This window comes from Macrotis lagotis, chromosome 5, assembly GCF_037893015.1.
Source record: "Macrotis lagotis isolate mMagLag1 chromosome 5, bilby.v1.9.chrom.fasta, whole genome shotgun sequence".
Lineage (NCBI taxonomy): Eukaryota > Metazoa > Chordata > Mammalia > Peramelemorphia > Peramelidae > Macrotis > Macrotis lagotis.
In genome coordinates this window covers 120091970-120114681 of record NC_133662.1, presented here as the reverse complement: position 1 = coordinate 120114681, position 22712 = coordinate 120091970, and the positions used below count along the sequence as shown (strand labels likewise).

At 37.9% G+C, this 22712-nt stretch overlaps 1 protein-coding gene and 2 pseudogenes across 2 annotated transcripts in view; 1 reads left to right on the top strand and 2 right to left on the bottom strand.

Annotated features, from left to right (window-relative positions):
* NT5DC1 (5'-nucleotidase domain containing 1) overlaps positions 1-22712 on the bottom strand; it is a 236821-nt gene that overhangs the window by 105589 nt on the left and 108520 nt on the right. For both annotated transcript variants that reach the window (XM_074187406.1, XM_074187407.1), the window contains one exon: positions 819-993. In XM_074187406.1, the coding sequence (XP_074043507.1) occupies positions 819-993 (175 nt within the window). The remainder of the gene's footprint in view (positions 1-818; positions 994-22712) is intronic.
* On the bottom strand, positions 5159-6507 carry LOC141487838 (fructose-bisphosphate aldolase A pseudogene; annotated as a pseudogene).
* LOC141487837 (protein FAM136A pseudogene) lies at positions 13208-13546 on the top strand (annotated as a pseudogene).

Here is a 22712-nt window from a genome sequence, read left to right as displayed (position 1 = left end):
TTATACTGACCAAATCTGCAAATTACATGAAGCTGAGAAAAATGAAAGTCTGATCAGAAACAAAAAAGATCATGAGAAGAAGGGACCTGTATCTAATACTGTTAAATTGAGTAGGGTTGAATAATCTAATACTCTCAAATTGAGTGGGGATAAAAATATGTTATACTTAGATTCAAATAATCAACTTTATGAGAACAGATTTGAATGGAAACATTTGGGGAATCTTAGGGAATACAGTGAATAGGCAGTGTTACATAACTGTCAAAATGGCTGTCAAGCTAACTAAGCCAATCTGCAGAAAGAAAAAGTGATAATCCAGCTATACTGTACCCTGGTCAGATTATATTTAGACTATTGAGTGCAATTCTGGATGCCACATTCTAGGTAGGATAATGATAGAGCATGTTCAAGAGGAAAACAAAGATGTAAAGTGGATCATATGAAAATGTGGGATCAGTTAGAAGAACTGCATGTGTTTAGACTGGGAAAGAGAAAGACCTAGAAAGACCTGATCACAAGCTTAATTTTTCTGAAGGGATATTAAAGGGGAGAAGGGAATGAAATTCTTTCTGCATGATCTCAAAGGAAAGTACTAGGAAGACTAAATGAGTGAAAAATTACAAAAAAGTGGATGTTTGATATAATATGACAACAATTCGGGCTGTAGAAAAATGGTTGTAGGTTTTCAAATGGAGGCCACTTGACTCCTTGTTGGTTATCTTGGATTCATAGTCATATATAAGTATACTAGATGCTACTGACCTTCTTTTCAAGACAGATAATATACAAATGAAGGAAGATTTGGAGTTAATACTTACCCACCAATGTACTCACAGAGAAATCTGCAGTAGTCACTGTGTGAGTTTGTCATTATAAAGAGAACCTTTCCAGCACTCTTCAGTTGATAAAGCCACTTTTTAACAGATTCTGGACAAATCAACAAATATTTTCCTGGATCCCTTTTAATTTCTGGGAAAAATATTCCAGAGTTTTCTAAAAGAAACAAAGTTGCAAGCTGCAATTAAATTTTCAGAGATGTCTTTAAAAAACTTAATCATACTTTTAAACAATTCTAAAATTCTATTTATTATATATATATATATATATATATATATATATATAAACTTACATATTAAGAGAATTTTAAAAAAACAGAGAAATGAATCTGAGGTGACATAAACCAGCATTATTAGCATTTTCTCCAGCTGTCTCCCATGTCTGGAATGTTCTTCCTCCTAATATTTACCTCCAATATTCTTCCACATTCCAACTAAAATCCCCCCCCCACCCCTGGAAACCTTTCCCAACCCCCTTAATTTTAATATGAAGTTCTGTAATTTATTTCCTATTTTTCCTATATATGACTGTTTTGTTAATGTTTTTTTTGAAATTGTCTTCCCCATTTGATTGTTAGCTCACTGAGGGTAGGAGCTATTTTTTGCTTCTTTTTGTAATCCCAACCCTTACCACAGTTCCTGGGACAAAGCAGATAGCTAATAAATGTTTACTGACTGATTGATTTTTACAGAAAATATTTCGTGACTAAAACTAATTCTCAAGTAGTATGGCTTGGTGGATAGAAAACTGACCTCCGTTCAGTAAAATTTGGATTTAAGTCTTACTTCTTCTTCTTCCTCCTTCCCCCCCCTGCAATTTGTTTATTTTCAACATCGTTTTTGTAAAATTTTCTCCCTTCCTCTCTTCCTTATTCCCTTCTCTAAGATAGCAAATAATCTGATACAGGTAATATATGCACAATTATGTTTTGGTCAAGCTGTGAAAGAAGATTCAGAACAATAGGGGGGACCTATTGAAAGAAAAAAATTGAGAAAGTGAAAATAGGATGCTTTGATCTGTATTTAGACTTCACAGTTCTTTCTCTACTTGTGAATGGCATTTTCCATCACAAGTCTTTTAGAATGCTCTTTGATCACTGTGTTGCTGAGAAGAGCTAAGTATATCCTGGTTGATCATCTCACAATCATGCTATTATGTATACAAAGTTTTGGTTCTGCTTACTTCACTCAGCATCAGTTCATATTAGTCTTTATAGGTCTTTCTGAAATTTGTCTGTTCATCATTTCTTTTAGAATAATAATATTCCACAATACTCAACCATTCCCCAATTAATAGACATCACCTCAATTTCCAATTCTTTGCCACAACGAAGAGTTGGTATCAATATTTTTGTACATGTCAGTTTATCCACACTTTTTTTAATGATCTTTATCTCTTTGGGTTTAAAGACCTAGCAGTGGTATTGCTGGATCAAAGAGTATGCAGTTTTATAGCCATCCTTTGAGCCAGAGTTCCAAATTGTTTTCCAGATTGCTTGGATCAGGCCACAACACCAGCATTAGTGTCCCAGTTTTCCAAGGTCTCTTCCAACAGGTATCATTTCCTGTTTCTGTCGTATTAGTCAATCTGACAGGTGTGAGATGGTAATGAGTTGTTTTAATTTGCATTGCTCAAATTAATAGGGTTTAGATCATTTTCTCACATGACTATAACCTGAATTTCTTTATCTGAAAACTGCCAGATCATATCCTTTGAACATTTTATCAACTGGGGAATGACTTTTCTTCTTATAAATTGACTAATTTCTTTATATATTTTAGTAACAAGGCCTTTATCAGAATCACTGATTGTAAAAAATATTTCTCAACTTTCTGCTTTCCTTTTAATCTTGGTTGCATTAATTTTCTTTCTGCAAAACTTTCCATTTTATCCATTTTATATTTCATAATGTTCTCTATCTCATTTGGTCATAAATTCTTCATTCCATAGATAATGTTTAAGTCACACTTCTAATGCACACTGGTTATGTGACCCTAGGCAAGTAAGTCATTTAAACATTTAAATTTTTATTTTACTCTGAGCTCTCTATAATAATGAAACCACAGATCCAATTCTTATTTCAATGCCTCCAATAGGATTACTTTTGAGATGTGAAGTAGACTTGAAGGGAAAAAGGGAGAGTTACTAAGGGTTGCATTGGATTATGATTAATAAAGGGCTTAGGTCTCAAAAAATGGTATAACTCTATTAACTTGAGTGTTCTCTAAAAGGCCTGGTTCCCTTTCCCTTCTTAAGTCCTAATTACAAACTTAAATAAATAACAAACCCGAAAAAAAACTTAAATAGAAAAGCAAAACTCAACAATTAGTATAACACGTGTATCACCATGAGATCACCAACAAACTAGAAAAAATAATCCCTTGGAGCATTGTGCTCTCTGTGGACATCTGTGATTAATTCTTTGACTCAGTAAATCCCAGACATGATTTAGAGTCATGGTATGTCTAAATGTCCAGTACAGCATGTTTTTACTTAAAATTAAAGTGAAAATTCTATTTCCTTCAATTTCTCCAAGAAAAAAAAAAGATTAAATAGGAAAAGAAGTAACAAGAAGGGTTAGTAGTGTTTGGGAAAAAAAACCAAAAGAAATCAGTGGTAGATCAACTAGTAAAATTACTATGCTATGCTGAAGAATACAGAGGGATAGTTTTGATAACCCAGCTCTTCAAAATTACTTTGAAATTTCTCAAGAACAAGTACAGATGTAATAGAACAATAAAAATTCCAATTACTTTACTAGGAAGATATATTAAGTAGAATATTTATGAGAGGAGCTATATAAGCAATGAATGAAATGCTTAACAAAGAAATGGTATGCTTGTTTATTTATGCAGGATCAGTACATCACTCTTTAGAGATTCACTTTTGCATCCTGCCAATGTATATTTAATGACAGAGTTGAATTTTAAGAATATATGTCAATCTCCCAATTGACAAATGGTCAAAGAACATGAATAGGCAAATTTCAGAAGAAGGAATCAAAGTTATTTATAATCATATGAAAACATGCTCTAAAAACACTTCTGACTAGAGAAATGCAAATTAAAACTTTGAGGTTACAACTATCAGACTGACTAATATGAGAGAAAAGGAAAATGACAAATTTTGGAGAGGATATAGAAAAAAATAAGAATATTAATGCATTGTTAGTGGAGTTGAAGTGGTTTAACCTTTTTGGAGAGCAATATGGAATTATGTTCAAAAGGCTGTAAAACTGTGCATGGTCTTTGACCCAACAATACCACTATTAGATCTGTATCTCAAAGACATTAAAAAAAAAGGAAAATATGTATATGTACAATTTTTTTAGCTGAACTGGAAACCAAGCAGAGGCCCATCAGTTGGGGAATAGGCTGAAAAACTTGCATGACTGTAATCAAATACCATTGTGTAATAAGAAATGACAACCGGGGTGGCTAGGTGGTGCAGTTTATAGAGCACCAGCCTTGGAGTCAGGAGTACCTAGGTTGAAATCCATCCTCAGACACTTAATAAATACCCAGCCATATGGCCTTGGGCAAGCCACTTAACCCCATTGCCTTGAAAAATCTTAAAAAAAAAAAAGAAAAAAGAAAAAAAGAAATGACAACCAGGATGCTGTCAGAAAAGCCTGGAAAGATTTACACGAACTGATGAAAAGTGAAGGTAGAAGAACCAGAAGAAGCAAAACCATAGTAACCAGAAGAAGCAGAACCACAGTAACAGCAATATTGTACAATGATCAACTGTGACTGACTTAATGTTTTCAGCAATACAATGATTCACAACAATTCTAAAGCATGTGTGTTGAAAAATGCTGTCACATATAGAATAAAAACAGTTGGAATCTGAAAGTAGATTGAAACATTCTTTTTTAAAACTTTATTTTTCTTTAAGTGTTTTTTTGTTTGTTTTCTTTCACATGACTAATATGGAAATGTTTTGCATGACTGTACATATATAACCTATATTAAATTGCTTGCCTCCTCTGGGGGGAGGGAAATAAGAAAGAGACAAAATTGGGAGCTATAAATTTTTAAAAATGAATGTCAAAACTTGTGTTTGCATGAAACTGGGAAAAAACATAATATTATATTTTAAAGGAATAAAAAAATTGCAAAATGTATTGTTATTCTCCCCCTTGAAACTCCCGCTGATATACCCTAGTTTCAACCCTCAACATCTTTCACTTCTCAACTATTACAGTAGCTTCTTATTTTAATTGTTTGTCCCTCCATACTTTTGACTCCTGTCAAAGTATTTTTGACAAAACAAATTATATCACTTCTCCCCAAGAAAAATATAAATTCTTTTTTTTTCCTTGTTAAATAGTTGTTTATTGGAAAAAGTGGGCTGAGGAGGGGTCACTAGATTCACCAGAGAGCAACAACATCACACAGGTTACAAGTGATGGGAGAGGTCAGCACAAAGCTCTGCGATCTCAGCCTCTTCCTGGACTGTAAGGGATGGTGCCTGGAGTGTTAGGACATACCCAGGTGGGAAGGCCTTGACTTAGTAAGCATGGTTACAGATAAAGAGTGACTCGCTGGCTGCAGCTCCTGCCTTTCCACTTGGAGCATATTTGCCTTGAGCAGCTTGGCTGTTAGCCATGGCCCATTTGATATATTCCTCCTGGGCAGCCTTGACATTTTCCTTTTTTCCAGCCCAGGTCTTGAGAGCAGAGGCCTGCAGGGCTCGGCCATAAGAAAAGGTGAGGGCCCATGGCTTATGCAAGGGGCAGGTATTGATGGCATTGAGGTTGATGGAGGCATCCTCCTCACTTTGACCCCCAGACAGGAAGGTGACACCAGTGACCGCAGGAAGCACAGTCCGGCGAAGGGCAGTTACAGTTGCCATTGCAATCTCCTCATATGAGTACTTCTGGGTACAGGCATGTCCAGGGGTGACCATATTAGGTTTCAGCAAAGTCCCTTCCAAATAGATATGGTGGTCACTCAGAACTTTGTAGATAGCAGCCAGGACCTTCTCAGTGACATACTGACAAGTTTTCAGATCATGCTCTCCATCAGGGAGGATCTCTGGCTCTACAATAGGAACAATGCCATTCTGCTGACAAATGCTGGCATATCGGGCCAGCACATTGGCGTTCTCCATGATGGCAAGTGAGGAAGGTGTATTCTCCCCAATCTTCAGTACACAACGCCACTTGGCAAAGTCAGCTCTATCCTTCTTATACTGGGCACAGCGCTCATTCAGCCCATCTAGACCTTGGGTGGTAGTTTCTCCATTGGTTCCTGCCAGCGGCATGACACCTTTGTCCACCTTGATGGCCACAATGCCACCCTTTGACTTTATGACTGTGGGGAAAGGACGACCATCATCAGCTTTCTGGTACAGAGTCTCATGGAAAAGGATGACACCTTCAATGCAGGAATTCACTCGATCATCTGCTGTCAGAAGTAGCTGCCTGTAGAGGCGACGATTTTCCTCTGTGTTCTCAGTTCCAATGGACTGTAGCCGCTTTGCAATGCTACCTGTGGACTCATCTGCTGCCAAGATTCCCTTGCCTGGGGCAACAATTTTGTGAGCTATCTCAGAGAGTTCTTTCTTTTGCTCTGGTGTCAGTGCTGGATGTTGGGTAGGCATGTTTTTGTTGACTGTGCTGGTTGTTTCCTGCAGGAGGAGCCGAATTTCTGCCAAAATATAAATTCTTTAGCATGGGATTTATTTTTTCTCCTTCCTACCAAGTTCCTGGTCAGATTTCGTGGTACTCCTTTTGAATAATTTATATTTCAGCCATTCATTGTTTTTCTGTGTCTTTCATTCTTCTGCCTCTATACTACATCCTTTTACCCAAACATCAAGAAAAGAACAGAATTCTAGCCCCCAACACTTTGTCTCACCTTCTGAAATGCTTTCTTGTAGGACAACTTCATCAGTTATCACCTGTCTAATCATTTCAGTTGGAAGTGAATTTCTCAGAGCACTCCATTTGGCATTTCCTTCATTACCATACATGCCTTACTATTAAACTGCAAGCAAATAAAGATCATGCCATTTTTTTAAAACTCCTAAATGACCTAGGTCTAAGTCTGTGCCTGTGCCTGTGCCTGTGTGTGTGTGTGTGTGTGTGTGTGTATCTGGAAAATTCAATGCCCAACTTAAATTCCAATAGCTTCCTATTTTCTCTAGAATCAATATGAACTCTTCTGTTAGCTTCTTAAACTCCTGATTAGTTTAGCTCTGGTCCCAAACAATCTTTCTAATTAGTTCTCTCTCTCCACTAAGTTCTTCCATCCAGACAAATGGCCTCCTTCCTATTCCTGGAACAGGAAAGGTCATCTCTCCATCTCCAGGTCTTTCCACTGGCTAGCCCTTGGTCCTAGAATACACATCCTCTTGACCTGAGATATACTCCCCTTTCCTTCAAAACACTGTTCAAGCACCATCTTTATATCAATACCCTGCTTTGTAATAGACCACAGTATGTGAAGAGACTTAATATGTGCATATATATATATATATATATATATATATATATGTTACTCTCCCCTCTTAGAATTTAAGCCCCTTGCACAGATGGATTATTTTCTACATTCTCTTTGTATCCCCAGTGTCTGGCTTAATAAATTTGGCACTTTGGTTGATTATTCACATCTTTCAAATGGATTTGTGATCTCACTGATTTGAATGTTCACTCCAATAATTCATATCACAACCCACTCACAATGGCCAACCATGTGCCTCTAATACACACACAAAAAATTAAACACAGGAGGTTTACACTTAGAGGACTCCTTTTCACATTTAAAGCAACTTTGCTGAGCACGCTTTCCTGTTTTTTGCCTCATTTGATGTTAATAATCAAACTGTCAGTGAAAAAATTCTCTCAAGAAACAAACTATAGAAAGAGGTATTGAGGCAATTTTTTTCTAGCTTTTGAGTTTTTTTATTTTAAATACTGTTTAAAAACTTATGACTTTGACAAATACAACAAATGTGACTACTATGTTACTAGCTTTCTTTATTTTTTTATTTTTTTAATTATTTTTTAAATTTATTTTTTATTCTCATTTTGTACAAATTTTTTTTACATTAATAAAATATTCTTGTTTACAAGTAAACAAAATACACCTCCTCCCCCATGAATATAGATAGACTTGTTTGGGCGAAAAAAGTAAAGGGGAGAGAAAAAAATTAAAATAAAAAAATAATAATAGTAATAATTGTAGGTATGGCCAGGTGGCGCAATGGATGAAGCACCAGCCCTGGAGCCACGAGCACCCGAGTCCATATCCAGCCTCGTAAACCCAACAATCACCTAGACCTGTGACATGCAAGCCACCCGATCCCCACTGCCCTGCAAAAACCAAAAAAAAAAGAGAAAGGAAAAAAAAGAGACCCAAAATAAAATAAAATAGTAATAATAGTAGGGGTGGCTGGGTGGCAGACAGAGCATTGGCCCTTGAGCCAGGAGCACCTGGGTCCAAATACGGCCCCAGACACCCAAAGATCACCCTGCTATGTGGCCCCAGGTAGGCCATCCAGCCCCACTTGCCCTGCACCCTCCCCCAAATAATAATAACAAAAAATGTGCTTGAGTCTTTGTTCCAACACCAACACCTCTGTCATGGGTGGATCTCATTCTTTATGATAAGTCCACCACAAAAGTTTTTTCCATATTTTTCCACCATTGCCATCGCTGATCGCAACTCCCTCCCTTTCTTATTTCTCCACTACCATGTGCTCTATTTTCTCTCTCCTTTCACTATGACTCTGCTGTAGGGTCGCTGAGTGGCGCAGCAGACAGATCCCTGGTCCTGGGGCCAAGAAGCCCTGAGCCCCCATACCACCCCTTAGGCCCAGAATCCACCTGGCCCTGTGGTCCTGGGCAGGCCTTCCATTCCCAGCCCCTTGCAAGAAGTAAGAAAGAAAATGTGTTATACCTGGCCACTCTCCCCCCATGGTCCATCCTCTCCTCCTTTATTCACATCCCCACCCCTTCCCCCTGCTCTCCCCTCCTTCTTACTCCAGCTGTCTATACCACATTGAGTATATTTGCTGTTTCCTCTCCTAGCCATCTCAGATGAGAGCAAAGTTTCCCTCATTCCCCCTTGCCTCCCCCCTTCCATATCATTGCAATAGCTCATTGTAATAAAAAAAAATCTTATGTGAAATATCTTGGACTATTCCCCCTCCCCTTTTTCTTTCTCCCATTCCATTTGCCTTTTTTCTATTGACTCCATTTTTACACCATATTTTATCTTCAAATTCAGCTTTCTCCTGTGCTTCAATTATAAAAGCTCTCTCTACCTGCTCTATTAACTGAGAAGGTTCATATGAGTATTATCAGTGTCATTTTTCTATGTAGGAATACATGCAGTTCATCCTCATTAAGTCCCTCACATTTCCCCCCTCTCCTCCAATCTCCATGCTTCACCTGAGTCCTGTATCTGAAGATCAAACCTTCTGTTCAGCTCTGGCCATTCCAAAAGGAACATTTGAAATTCCCCTGATTCATTGAAAGTCCATCTTTTTCCCTGGAAGAGGACATTCAGCCTTGCTGGGTAGTTCATTCTTGGCTGCATTCTAAGCTCTTTTGGCTTCCGGTATATTGTATTCCAAGCCCTACAAGCTTCCAATGTAGCTGCTGCTAAGTCCTGTGTGATCCTGACTGCAGCTCCACAATATTTGAACTGTGTCCTTCTGGCTGCTTGTAATATTTTCTCTTTGACTTGGGAGTTCTGGAACTTGGCTATAATATTCCTAGGGGTTGGTTTTTTGGGATCGCTTTCTCGGGGGGGATCGGTGGATTCTCTCCATTTCTATTTTGCCCTCTGCTTCTAGAATTTTCCTGTAGTAATTCTTTGAAAATGATGTCAAGGCTCTTTTCCTGATCATGACTTTCAGGTATTCCAATAATTTTTAAATTATCTTTCCTAAGTCTGATTTCCATATCAGTTGTTTTTTCAATGAGATATTTCACATTTTCTTCTAATTTTTCATTTTTTTGGTTTTGAAGTATTGATTCCTGATTTCTGTTAAATTCATCAATCTCCCCGAATTCTATTCTTTGTCTGAAGGATTTGTTCTCCTCAGAGAGTTTTCTTATCTCATTTTCCATCTGGCCAATTTTGCTTTTTAAAGCATTCTTCTCCTCAATAACTTTTTGAACTGTTTTATCCATTTGACCTAAGCTGGTTTTTAGCATGCTATTTTCTTCAGCATTTTTTTGGATTTTCTTGACTAAGCTGCTGACTTCATTTTCATGTTTTTCCTGCATCTCTCTCCTTTCTTTTCCCAGTTTTTCTTCCAACTCCCTCATTTGATTTTCAAAGTCTTTTTTTGAGCTCTGTCATAGCCTGAGCCCAATTTCTGTTTTTCTTGGAGTCTTTAGATGCAGGAGCTTGTGCTTCCTCATCTTCAGACTGAGTATTTTGGTCCTTCTTGGGCTCATTTGCAAAATATTTCTCAATAGTCTTCTTTTTGTTTCTCTGCTTGCTCATTTTCCCAGCCTGGGCCTGGTTTGGGGTGTTTCTTGAGCTTTTGGGACACTCCCACAAAGGTCTCAGTGTGTGAGGCTCTGTCCTCCCTCCTGGTCTGGGAATGACCATAAGCACCTCCCTCTGCTACCGGGCTGAGGTGGGGGGGGCTGCTGTTCTATGGGGGGGCCTAGACTGCGATCAGGATCTGAATGTGGTCAGAGCCCCAGAGTCCTGTTCCAGAGGCAGAGGACAGAGCTCTGCAGTTTCTCTTCACTCCCCTCCCTCAGCTCAATGGGCTCATGCCCTGGGGGCTCCTGCTTACCAGCTCTACCTGCTTCTGTTTCCTGGATCAGGGCTGGGGAAAGACTGTGCAGCTTGCTGTGTGCCCTGAGGGCTGGGCTCCATGTGCTAGCTCTGGCAGAGGTCCCCCACTGTTCCCCCACTTTGTGCCGGTGCTCCCCCGGGGTGCAGCTCAGGAGACTCCCCCACTGCTGTGAGCTGAGACTCCCAGCGCCCTGGGGCTGCCTCCAGGAGGCTGAAGTTCTTTGGCTCTGGCGTGCCACCCCTCTGGCAGGCCGCCCCTCCGGCTCGGGGAGCAGAGCCTTTCTGCTCTTTTCCAGGTTACCTTGAGTAGGAGAACTGCCTCACTGGTACCCTTTGTGGGTTCTGTCTCTCGAAAGTTTAGTTAGAGTCCTTAGCTGATGAATTTTATCAGAGAGCTCCTAAGACTAGATCCCTTCTTGTCGCCATCTTGGCTCCACCCCCCCCCCCATGTTACTAGCTTTCATTGTATTCCTCACACCATCCATTCCACCTCCCAACTCTGGGCATTTGCACTAGCTGTACCGCTTGCCTGGAACACTTTTCCTTCCCATCTACACCTCTTACCCTCCATGGTGTTCTTGCCTTCTGTAAAAAACTGTTCCCAATTATCCTGAATGTTACTGCTTTTCCTCTATTGATAATAATCTCCAATTTATCATAAAAGAAAATGTCTTTCTTGCTCAGATATAAAAATACACACATACACACTTACACACATAAAGTTTTTACATAGTTGTTTGCATGTTATCTCCACCATTACACAGTAAATTCCTTGAGAGCAGAGATTGTCTCTTGCTTTTTTTATCTATTTCCAGTACTTATAAATGCTAGTTGAATAACTACATAAAGAGAATAGAAAAACAGAAAAATGTAGAAAATCCAGAGTTTTAACTACATACAACTTGATTTTTTTAAAAAGTGTATTAAATTTAACACAGTTGGACCAATATAATCCTGATTGTGTCTCCCCCTAAATTTCTGGATATATAAACATTCACTAATGATATGTTACATTTTTAAGTATATAACCTTAGATAAGTAAATATCACATCATTAATAAAGCTTTGAAAGTGACAAAGGCATTGATTTTTCTTTTTCAGAGATGAGATTATGTATAACAAACTCTTAAAAATAAAGAAATCCTGAACAAATAAACCCAAAATTACTGTAAAGGATCTGGAGGCATAAAAAGATATTGTGCTTATTTTAATATAGATGTAAAGGGATTACATTATCAAACTTTTGCAATTTTGTTAAGTGAAAGGGGCAAAACAAAGACAAATATGATACTTGAATAAGAAAAATACCAAGAAGCAATTTGAAAAGTCTATTCACTTACCCAGAAAAAAAAAAAAGACATGATTCCTAGCTGTTCATCTGCATAATTCCCAAAAGGAGAACTTTGGAGTTAATAATTGGGAAATCCTAAATTCAAATGCAAATTACCTGATTAGAGTTCAGGATGTGATAAATGTATGGGCATTATTTATATTATATCAATAAATTTATGAAATTTATTATATCAATCAAGTTGTTCTTAAAAAAGACGTCAGATGGATGAGAGGTTAGACACATAAACACTGCCACCTACTGCTTTTAGAACTCACTGGTGAGTCACTTACATGGATAATACTATAGCAATTACATAAATCCCTTCCCTGGCCTTCATTTCTTCAACTATAAAATGAAAGGGCTAGACTGATTGGTTTCTGAGGTCCCCTGCTTGGCTTACATCTGCCTCTTAGCAACTTTTACCCACCATTGCTCCTGATGCCTTCTTCTGCTGGTAGAACCTATTTCCATGTGACAGTCTTTCAAATATCTGAAAATAGCTAAATCATTTCTTCTCCAATTCCTTTAAATGATGTTCATTTGGCATGACCTTAAGGTACTTCATCAAGGTGACTGACAAATTTACTTGACAGTGTCCAACTGCATTTAACATATTTCTATACCAATCTAAGCTGTGAAAGAACTAGAACTAAGGGGAAAAACATGAGAAAGAATGAAAAAACATAAGAGAAGTTTGTAAAAACTAAATATAAGTTCTGTAGCCATCAGTTAACTTTTGTGAGGAGATGCTAATTTTTCTGAGTTTATTTTATTTTTAATTCTTTTTCCCTGAACTACATGCAAAAACAAGTTTCAAGATTTACTTCCAAAATCTTGAGTTTGAAATTCTCTCCCTTCTTCCTACCCTATATCCTCCATTGAGTAAGCAAATTATTTTGTATAGATTGAAAATGTGTAGCCATGAAAAACATTAGTACAGAAGGAAGGGAGAGTGGTAAAAAAATATGGGACTCAACAGTTTGCTAAAGAATGAATGCTGAGTGGTGGCTAGGTGGCGTAGTGGATAAAGCACTGGACTTGGAGTCAGGAGTACCTGGGTTCAAATTCAGTTTCAGACACTTAATAATTACCTAGCTGTGTGGCCTTGGGCAAGCCACTTAACCCCATTTGCCTTGCAAAAAAACCTAAAAAAAAAAGAATGAATGTTGAGGGGTCCGAGCCCTTGCACCACAGCAGAGTTGCAGCAGCTGCTGGTGCAGGAGGTGGTGGACACCATGGTGAAGGGGCTGGAGAGGGACAATATCTGCAAGATGCAGGGTACCATGTTCCAGTGCAGTGCTAGCAGCTGTGAAGATACCCAGGCCTCTATGCAGCAGGTTCATCAGTGCATTGAGCACTGCCACGCTCCCTTGGCTCAGGCCCAAGCCCTTGTGACCAGCAAACTGGAGAAATTCCAGGACCATTTGGCTGGATATACCATGCACTGCAATGACAAAGCCAAAGACTTGATGGATGCTGGGAGCAAGGAACAGCAAGTGAAGAGGCAGCTAGAGTCCTGTGTGACCAAATGTGTTGATGACCACATGCACCTCATCCCCACCATGACCAAGAAGATGAAGGATTCTCTAGCATCTATTGCAAAATAGTCATTTTCATTGGTCATCTGGGATGGGAAAATGGGTCTACATGTAAAAATGGATGGAAATTTTAGCCTGAGAAAATTTATGAATGAAGAAATTGAATTTTGGGAATTTTGCATCTGCCTGTGGATTCTGTTTGGGTCCATTATGTGTTTTAGCCCATAGGTGAAGAAATGGTGAAGAAATGGAAGAAACTGGTGCTTAGTTTTGAATTGGAGATAGTGTGGAGGCTAATAAGTGCCCAAGTCCATCCCTTCAGTGAAGATGATCCCCATTCTGTTGGTTGGAGCCCTTAATGGCTTTCAGCTGGTTCAGAGGTGTTCCATTCTTAGAAGCTGGAATAATCCTTTGGGTTTTTAGGTATTAGTAGTTCTCCCCAACCTACCTCCCATCTGGTATAAATCCCTGAATTCACTGTTTGGTGTCAACTTCATATTCACCTGATGGAACTATTTCCCATAAATCATAAGCAACAGCCATGAGTTTGTAAGTGATTGGGAAAGAGAAACTCAGTTGTGCTTTTCTCCCCAATATAAGAACCCAGTATTAAGAGGGAAGTGTGAGGAGAGGGTTGCTTGGATAGAGCGCTGATCTATCTTTTGAAGAAGATAGTGCTCACACCAGCTTTCAACTGGGACACCAAGCAAAAGGATAAAAGGGAAACTTACCACTTGGCTTATGAACTTTTGGTTCCTATACTTTGTTGTCTATAGCACTGCTACTGAGGTTACATTTTCTTGCCCTTCTGGAAGATACTGCAAGAGCAACACTTTAAAGTGTTTTTTTGAGACTAATGTGAAACAATTTTGAGTTAAGGCTAAAAGCCTATGTTTGTAGAGCAATTTTAAGCTTCTTTGCTTAATGGAATGACAGATGACTAGTTTAAGGGAAAGTTTTTCCCAAAACAGAAAAAGTGATTCCTGACCCTGAACCTGATGATTTGCCCTCTTCAACAGAAACAATTTGTTGTGAGAACCCTCTTAGGACAGGAAAGGGTCTGAGCAAGTTACAAGAGCTTTTTTTTATACCCCAGAGAGTACAGGAGGCAGCTAGCACAAATTATTCAAATAGTTAGCACTGTTGGGTAAAACTTTGAGCAATATGTTAGTTCCAGGCATTGTGTTGACAAAGATCTTGTCCTCTTTATACCAACTTTTTACTGAATGCAATTACCATAGCCTTCCTGTTCAGTGTTTCAAGGCTATGTCCTATTTTCCTAGTGGTTTGATTAAAAAATAAATCATTTGATTTTTTTTAACTTCAAAAGAAAAAGAATGAATGTTGAAAATCATTTTTGTATGCAATTGTAAATTAATTCAAAATAAAATACTCAGGCATTAAAAAAAAGAAAAACATTAGTACAATGGTCATGTTTGACTACCCCTCCCCCCTCCTCACAAAGAAAAAACTCAAGAAAAGTAAAATGAAGGGGGGAAAAAAGTCTGTATTCAGATACCATCAGCTTTGTCTTTGCGATGGATAGCATTCTTTATCATAAGTTCATCAGAGAAATTGCTTCAGTATTTTTTCCCTCCACAGCTGTTATTGCTAGCTGTATTTCCCTCCATCCTATTCCTCCCCACCCCTGTTTATTCTATTCTCTTTATCCTTCCATCCCATCCCTCCTCAAAAGTGTGTTCTATCTGACTGCCCCCTTTGCCCCTTCCTTTTCCTCTCCTATTTTCCTCTAGGGTAAGACAGATTTCCATATCTTACTGAGTGTGATTATTATTCCCTCTCTGAGCCACTTCTGAAGAGTGTGAGGCTAACTCACCCCCCCCCACCTTCTCCCTCTTCCAATTCAATGCAAAAGCTTTTCCTTGCCTCTTTTATGTGAAATAATTTAACCCATTATAACTTGGCTTTCCCTTTCTCCCCCATTAACTCAATATTTTTAATATCTTATATCTTCAAATTCAACTCCCTCCTGTGTCTCACCTACATATATGCTCCTTTTAACTGCCCTAATAAATGAGATTCATTTAAGTTACCAATATCATTTTCCCATGAAGGAATACAAGCAGTTCAACATCATTAAGTCCCTCATGATTTGCCCTTCCCATTTACCCTCTCTATGATTCACCTGAGTTCTGTTCTTAAAGATCAAACTTTCTGTTCAGCTCTGGTTATTTCATCTGGAAAGTTTGAAAATCCCCTATTTCATTGTATGTCCATCTTTTCCCCTGTAAGAGCTTGTTCAGTTTTGCTGGGTAGTTGATTCTTGATTATAATCCAAGCTCAATTGACTTCCAGAATATCATATTCCAAGTCCTATGATCCCTTAATGTAGAAAATACTAAATCTTGTGTAATCCTGACTGTAGCTCCATGATATTTGGATTGTTTCTTTCTGGCTTCTTGTAATATTTTCTCCTTGAATTTTGGTAGTTTTCATTTTTGTGTCTCTTTCAGGAGGTGAGTCATGGATTCTTTCACCCTATATTTTACTCTCTGCTTCTAGAATATTGGTTTCCCTGGAGAATTCCTTGAAATATGATGTCTAAGTTGTTTTTAAGGTCATGATTTTCAGGTCATCCAATAATTTTTAAATGATCCCTTCTGGATCTGTTTTCCAGGTCAGTTGTTTTTCCAATAAGATATTTCACATTTTCTTCTAATTTTTTCATTCTTTTGGTTTTGTTTAATTGTTTCTTGATTTCCCACAAAGTCATCAGCTTCCCTTATTTCCATTCTACATTTGAAGGGTATTTTCTTCAGAGTGTTTCTGTATTTCCTTTTCTATCTAGCCAACATTCCTTTTTGAGGCATTCTTCTCCTCATTGATCTTTAGACTGCTTTTTCCATTTGACTCAAATTGGCTTTTAAGATGTTATTTTCTTCAGTATATTTTTGAATCTTCTTCACCATTCTCTTCCCAATTTTTCATCTACCTCCCTTACTTGATTTTAAAAATGTTTTTAGAGCTCTTACATAGCCTTGGATACAGAAGCTTTGACTATGTTATCTTCTGAGTATGTATTCTGATACTCCACTGGATTTCTTTTTCTTCCATTGTCTGCTCATTTCCCCAGTCTATGACTTGATTTTAAACTCTTTGTTAAGGTGAAGCTATGCTTCTAAGGTGGATGATGCACTGTCCCAAGCTTTTGAGCTTTTTTGAGGATCCCCAGGGATCCTCTAAGGTCTTTTGAGAAGCTCTGACTACTCTCCTGATCTGTTCTCTGGTCTGTGGATGACCACATGCACTCCCCTCTGCCCTGGAATCATGAAGAAGGTTCCCTGCTCCACTGCAGGTCATGCGCTCTATTGTGCTTCTTGCTTCTTTTCCTGAGACTGGGGCCCCAGACTGCGTCCTGGATCTGAATATGGGTAGAGCAACAGAGTCTAGCAGGGACAGCAAATAGACCTCTGTAGTCTCCCTAAATGTCCTGGGCTGAACACTTTGGAAGCAGTTGCTGGATGGCATACTAGGTCTGCTCCTGATTCCTTGTGGCCGGGTCCTGCACTGAGGCTTGTACTGGGCTGGGTTCCACTCTCACTGTGGTGTGGCAGAGTTTTCTGCTGAGCTTCCAAGTTGTCCCTGGTAATCTCTGGGTATGGAAATCCCACAAGTTGTTCCTGGATGGCTGGAACTGGTTTGCTCTCACATAGCCCTTTCTAACCCAGATGTAGTAGACCCTTACCACAGATCTTCCAAGTAGTCTTGGGCTGGAAAATTGTTTCACTCAGTCTGTTTTGTGGGTTCTTACACTCTAGAATTTAGGGTCATTATTTAAAGGTATCTGGAGTGGTCTGAGGGAGAGTTTGTAGGAGTCCCTATCTTTATTCTGCTTTTGAACCAATTTATCTATTCTTTCTCTTTCCAGCCTTCTAAATGTCTATGATTCTTCAGACTGTCTATTCTAGGTAATGAATAGAGAATGGATTATCATGAATATAATGCCTCAACAAGTGTATGTACACACACACACACACACACACACACACACACACACACACACACACACATATATATGTATGTATTTTACCCCTCCCCTCTTTCCCCTTACTAAAGCTTTGCTGGTTATCAATGAAAATAGACCAACAAGCAAAAACTAGGATCATACAATTAGGATTTAAAGGGATCTCAGTGGATTTGGAAAGGGTAAAGAATTCATGTGGTACAATTTTTTCATTATGACTATGCTGAAGACCAACAACTGAATGATTTGCTCACAGTCACACAGAAAGTAAATGGTAGAGAAGGATTTAGGTCCAGAAGCACTGATTCCCTTGTGTCATACTGCCTCCAAAATTGGGTTCAAGCCCTTCACTGGAGAGAGTGTGACCATGAAGGCAGACAACAGAGAAATTCAAGGTTACACAGCTGTATAATTAATAATAAGCTGTATAATTAATACTTAAACCCAGGTTCTCTGACTCTCAAACCAGTGCCCCTTTGCCCTACACCACACACTGCTTAATAATAACTACTTTGGGTAACACTAAAGTTTGTAAAATATTTTAAATATATTCTCTCATTTGAGCCTCAAAGCAAGTCTGTGAATTAGGCAATACAGGCAGGTATTATTTTCTTCACTGGAAGATGTGGAAACTGAGGTCTGAGAAGTTGCCTCTGGTCACAGAACTAATAAGCATTACATGTGCAGCACTATTTCCAAAATCCATTTCCTGGCAGGCACTGAGCAAGTCTTGGTTTAAAACATCCTAGGCTACAGAGAAGTCTGTAGCAGAAAGGAAGAGGGGGAATTACTCCATTAATTATGAGAGAAAGGAAAATTCTCAAAGATAAAGGGAAGACTAGCTCTTGTCTGTATACAAGGACATAGGTAAGATAGCCACTCCCTAAACTATTCCTTTAATTTTTTGTTTTGTTTTGTTTTGTTCTTAGGTTTTTGCAAGGCAAATGGGATGAAGTTGCTTGCCCAAGGCCACAGGGCTAGGTAATTACTAAGTGTCTGAGACCAGATTTGGACCCAGGTACTCTTGACTCAAGGCAGGTGCTTTATCCACTACACCACCTAGCCACCCCTAAACTATTCTTAAAAAACAAACAAACCCTTGACCTCTTGAAACATGAACAATAAAGATGAAAACAGCAGCAGAGACTGAGATAACATTAAATTGATCTCATATTTCTTTCCCCCCAATATTTTAACTCCATAGTTTCTGAATTGTCAAGGTATTTGGTCTTCAACAAAACAGTTTCAAAAATCATCTTTTATCACAAGGGAGCACTGTTTCCTAAATAATCTTGCTCAAAATTCTTTTTTTGTCAAATAAGTTTCAAATTATCTTCCTTTACAGAAATATTCAGAACTGCAACTGAATTCCACAGATTTTCAAAAATGGAATGGGACCCCCAGAAATCATCTAATAAAACTGCTGAGAAGAATTCTCACCATTTCACATCCCACAACTTTTCATCCAGCCTCCATCTGAAAACCTCTATATCAAAGAAAGCCATTACCTCCTAATCAGCTCATTTAACTTTTGGATTTACTGTCAGGAGACTGAGGACAGGAGAAGTTGTGACTTTTAAGGATCACATAGATCCTCCATCTCTAAATCCAGGATTTTTTCCCCCATAGCATTACACTGCCTATAGCTGTAGGTTCAGTGAAATGAATTTTAAGGGTGTTACTTGACATAATTATCAATTATTCAAAATGAACTTGATAACAAAACATAAAAATTTTAATGGAATAATTAAAATCAAAATCTGACAAATAAAGGGCAGATCAAAAGTCTGAGCACAATTTTAAACATTAATAGATAAATGGCGATGGCTTTGGGACACCTTAAATTTATTAAAAATCTAGCACCTGAAAGGGACTAATCTGATTATTAGAAACAAATCTCAACATAAATCTCTCAGTCCTAAGACAACATTGGTAGAATATAAGATGAGTCTTTGTTTTCAGTAAAAATTTGGGTTAAATGAGTTTTGTAACTTTCTGCAGACAATCTAGTTCACTATCTTCATTGCTATTTTGTTGTTCAGTCTTTTCAGTTGAGAACAACTCTTTGAGACCCTATTTGGGGTTTTCTTGGCAAAGATACTGGAGTGGTTTGCCATTTCCTTTTCTAGATCATTTCATAGATGAGGAACCTAAGGCAAAGAGGGATAAGTGACTTGTCCAGAGTCATACAACTAGTTAAGTGTCTGAGGTCAGATTTGAACTTAGGAAGAGGAATCTCCCTGACTCCAGGCTTCTATTCACTGAATCACCTAGCTACTCCAGTTCACTATCATCCTTCTGTTTAATTCTTTATTCTATTCACTGGTCATTTCTATTTGTTGTTAATGAGATGGTCAATAACAGCTAGAAAGAAAAATAATGGTTTCAAAATGCTAATATAGCTTCATCAAGAGACTCTCAATAGATAAACATTTATGAAGTGCCCACGATATGCTAGGTTTGTATTAGGTTTTGGGATTAGAAAATGAGGCAAAAGATAATCTCCTCCTTGAAAGCAAGCTTACAACCTAACAGACCATACTAGTTTCACCTTAAATCTTTTTTTGACAGGATTACTAAAATAGGAAATGTGAGGCCTTCTTTGATAATTTGCTTTGATTTCAACAAATTTTTTTTTACATTTTTTTCTTTGGCAAGGCAATGGGGTTAAGTGGCTTGCCCAAGGCCACACAGCTAGGCAATTATTAAGTGTCTGAAGCTGGATTTGAACTCAGGCACTCCTGACTCCAGGGCCAGTGCTCTATCCACTGAGCCACCTAGCTGCCCTGATTTCAACAAATTTTTGATAAATTTTCTTAACCTTCTCCTTCTATATAAAGTGGAAAGATGTGGACTATCTCATAATTAGACTCAGAAATGGATAGTTGTCATACTGGAAGAGAAGCTATGATGGTTCAGAGCCAATATCATTAGGAACACCTCCCCACCCCAATATCTCAGCCATCTGTGCTTGGCCCTATATTTTTTAACATTTTAAAATCAACAACCTGGCTACAGATACAGACAGCATATTCACTAGATCTACATATGGCATCAAAGCAGAAAGGTATATTCAATCCACTAAAGGACAGAATCTGAATTCAAAGAGATTTTGATAGGTTAGCACACTGGGCTATTCTAATAAGATGGCATTCAATAGAGATGAATTTAAGTCTTGCAATTGGATGCAAAAAAAATGAACTACACACACACACACACACACACACACACACACACACACACACACACACACAGACATCAATTAGAAGAACTGTTCTGAAAAAGGCCTGGTAGGTTTTTTAAATTTTTATTTATTTAAGGAAATGGTGTTAAGTGACTTGCCCAAGGTCACACAGCTAGGCAATTATTAAATGTCTGAGGCCACATTTGAACTCAGGTCCTCCTGACCCCAGGGCCAGTGCTCTATCCATTGCTCCACCTAGCTGCCCCAAGCCTGGTAGTTTTAATGAATGACATAAACTCAATAGGAATCATCAGTCAGTCAATAAGCATTTATTAAACCCTGTGCTAAGGCTGGGCATACAAATCATCAGTGAGATATGGCAGCCAAAAACAAAACAAAACAAAACAAAACAAAACAAAACAAAACAAAACAAAACAGTTCAATCCTGGGTTGCACTGAGAGGCACAGCTTCCAGGAATAAGAAAGTGATAGGCTTACTGTTTCACCCCTACTCATCTGGAATATTTTATTCATTTCTAGGTCCCATAGTTAAAGCAGAAAAGTTGAAAAGACTGTTAAGAGTCCAGAGGAGAGTAACCAGAATGAAAGAGTTTTAAACTATATAAATAAAGGTTTGGTTAAAGGAACTAGGGATGTTTAATTTGAAGAAAAGAAGATTTGTGGGGACCTGACAGGTAGACAAAGGTATATCTCATATTGTTTTTGTTTCTCTATGAGAACTAGAGTCTAATTCATCCCTTATTTATTAGAGTACTTAAAAACCTCTCGTCATCTATGTATTACTCTGTCTTGTGACAAAGAGAAGCTGGAAAAGATTAGGAAGCCTAAAATTGAATATATCCTGAAGGTACACTGAACTCAGGTTTGTAAAAAGTACAAATGAATTTTCTATTGTTTGGAAGGCAAAAAAAGGGAAGAAAAACAATAACAGGAACAAAGAAAATCTATACTAGAAGTCAAGATTCATTACTGTTGATTGCTATGATGAAATCTGCCTCCCACTGAACAGTCAAATCTTCTAGTTAGAAAACAAAAATTTGTTAAGTAGAACTTTCACTATTTCCGTTTTCTAGAGCTCTCATTTTTGACCCAAGAGAATGGCCAATATCCAGGAAATTAATGTGGATAGTTCTAAATTAGGCCCTGAAATGCAAAAGTGGTCAAAAATTGAGCGATTAAGAGAAAGCAATAAAGAAATGAATAACTGATTAACAACCTTCAAACTTCTGAATAGAGGTCTGGTCACTCAAAAAAATAAAAAAAAGAGGGCTAGTCACCATTTTGATATGCCACCATTTAAAATAAAGGGTGCCCCAAAGATCATGCCTATTGCTTTAAAAGGGTTTTCCCCCCTATTTTCTTCTTAATAGAGGTGAAGAGAGATGGAAAGAATAGAAAAATAAATGATTATTAATTGAAAAAAATTATTTTTATTATTTATTATTTTGGTTAGGCCCAAATATTGTTTACTATATATTACAAGAGTGTCCTTCTTTTCCCTTTTAATACATATTCTTAACATTGAAGTTATTATATTGAGTTAAATATTTGGTAAATTAAAGTGTGTTATACTCCATTACTGTATATAATGTGTGTGTGTGTGTGTGTGTGTGTGTGTGTGTATGTATATGTATAATACTTTGATCTAAAAGAAAAAATTGCTGGATTTCCCTTTTAATCTCTTCTATTTTAATCAACTAATTTCCACTTCAGAATGCAAAAAATTCATCTTTGGTTAATGCCAGCTAACTAGGTAAATGCATTTCTTTTCTTCTCCCTTAAAAGTTAACACATGAATTCAATGATACTTGCTCTACTTACCTTATTCAAATGAGAACATTGAAAGTACTTCAGAAGGAAATTAACTTTTTGAACAAGCTTAGGGTCAGGAATTAGCTTTTAATTTAAATCCTCTTCATTACACCTAAGAATCTCTAATCTTTTTTTGTTTTTGATTTTTGCAAGACAAGGGGGTTAAAGCACTTAAGTGTCTAAGATTGAATTTGAACTCAGGGCCTCCTGATTCCAGGGCCAGTGCTCTATCC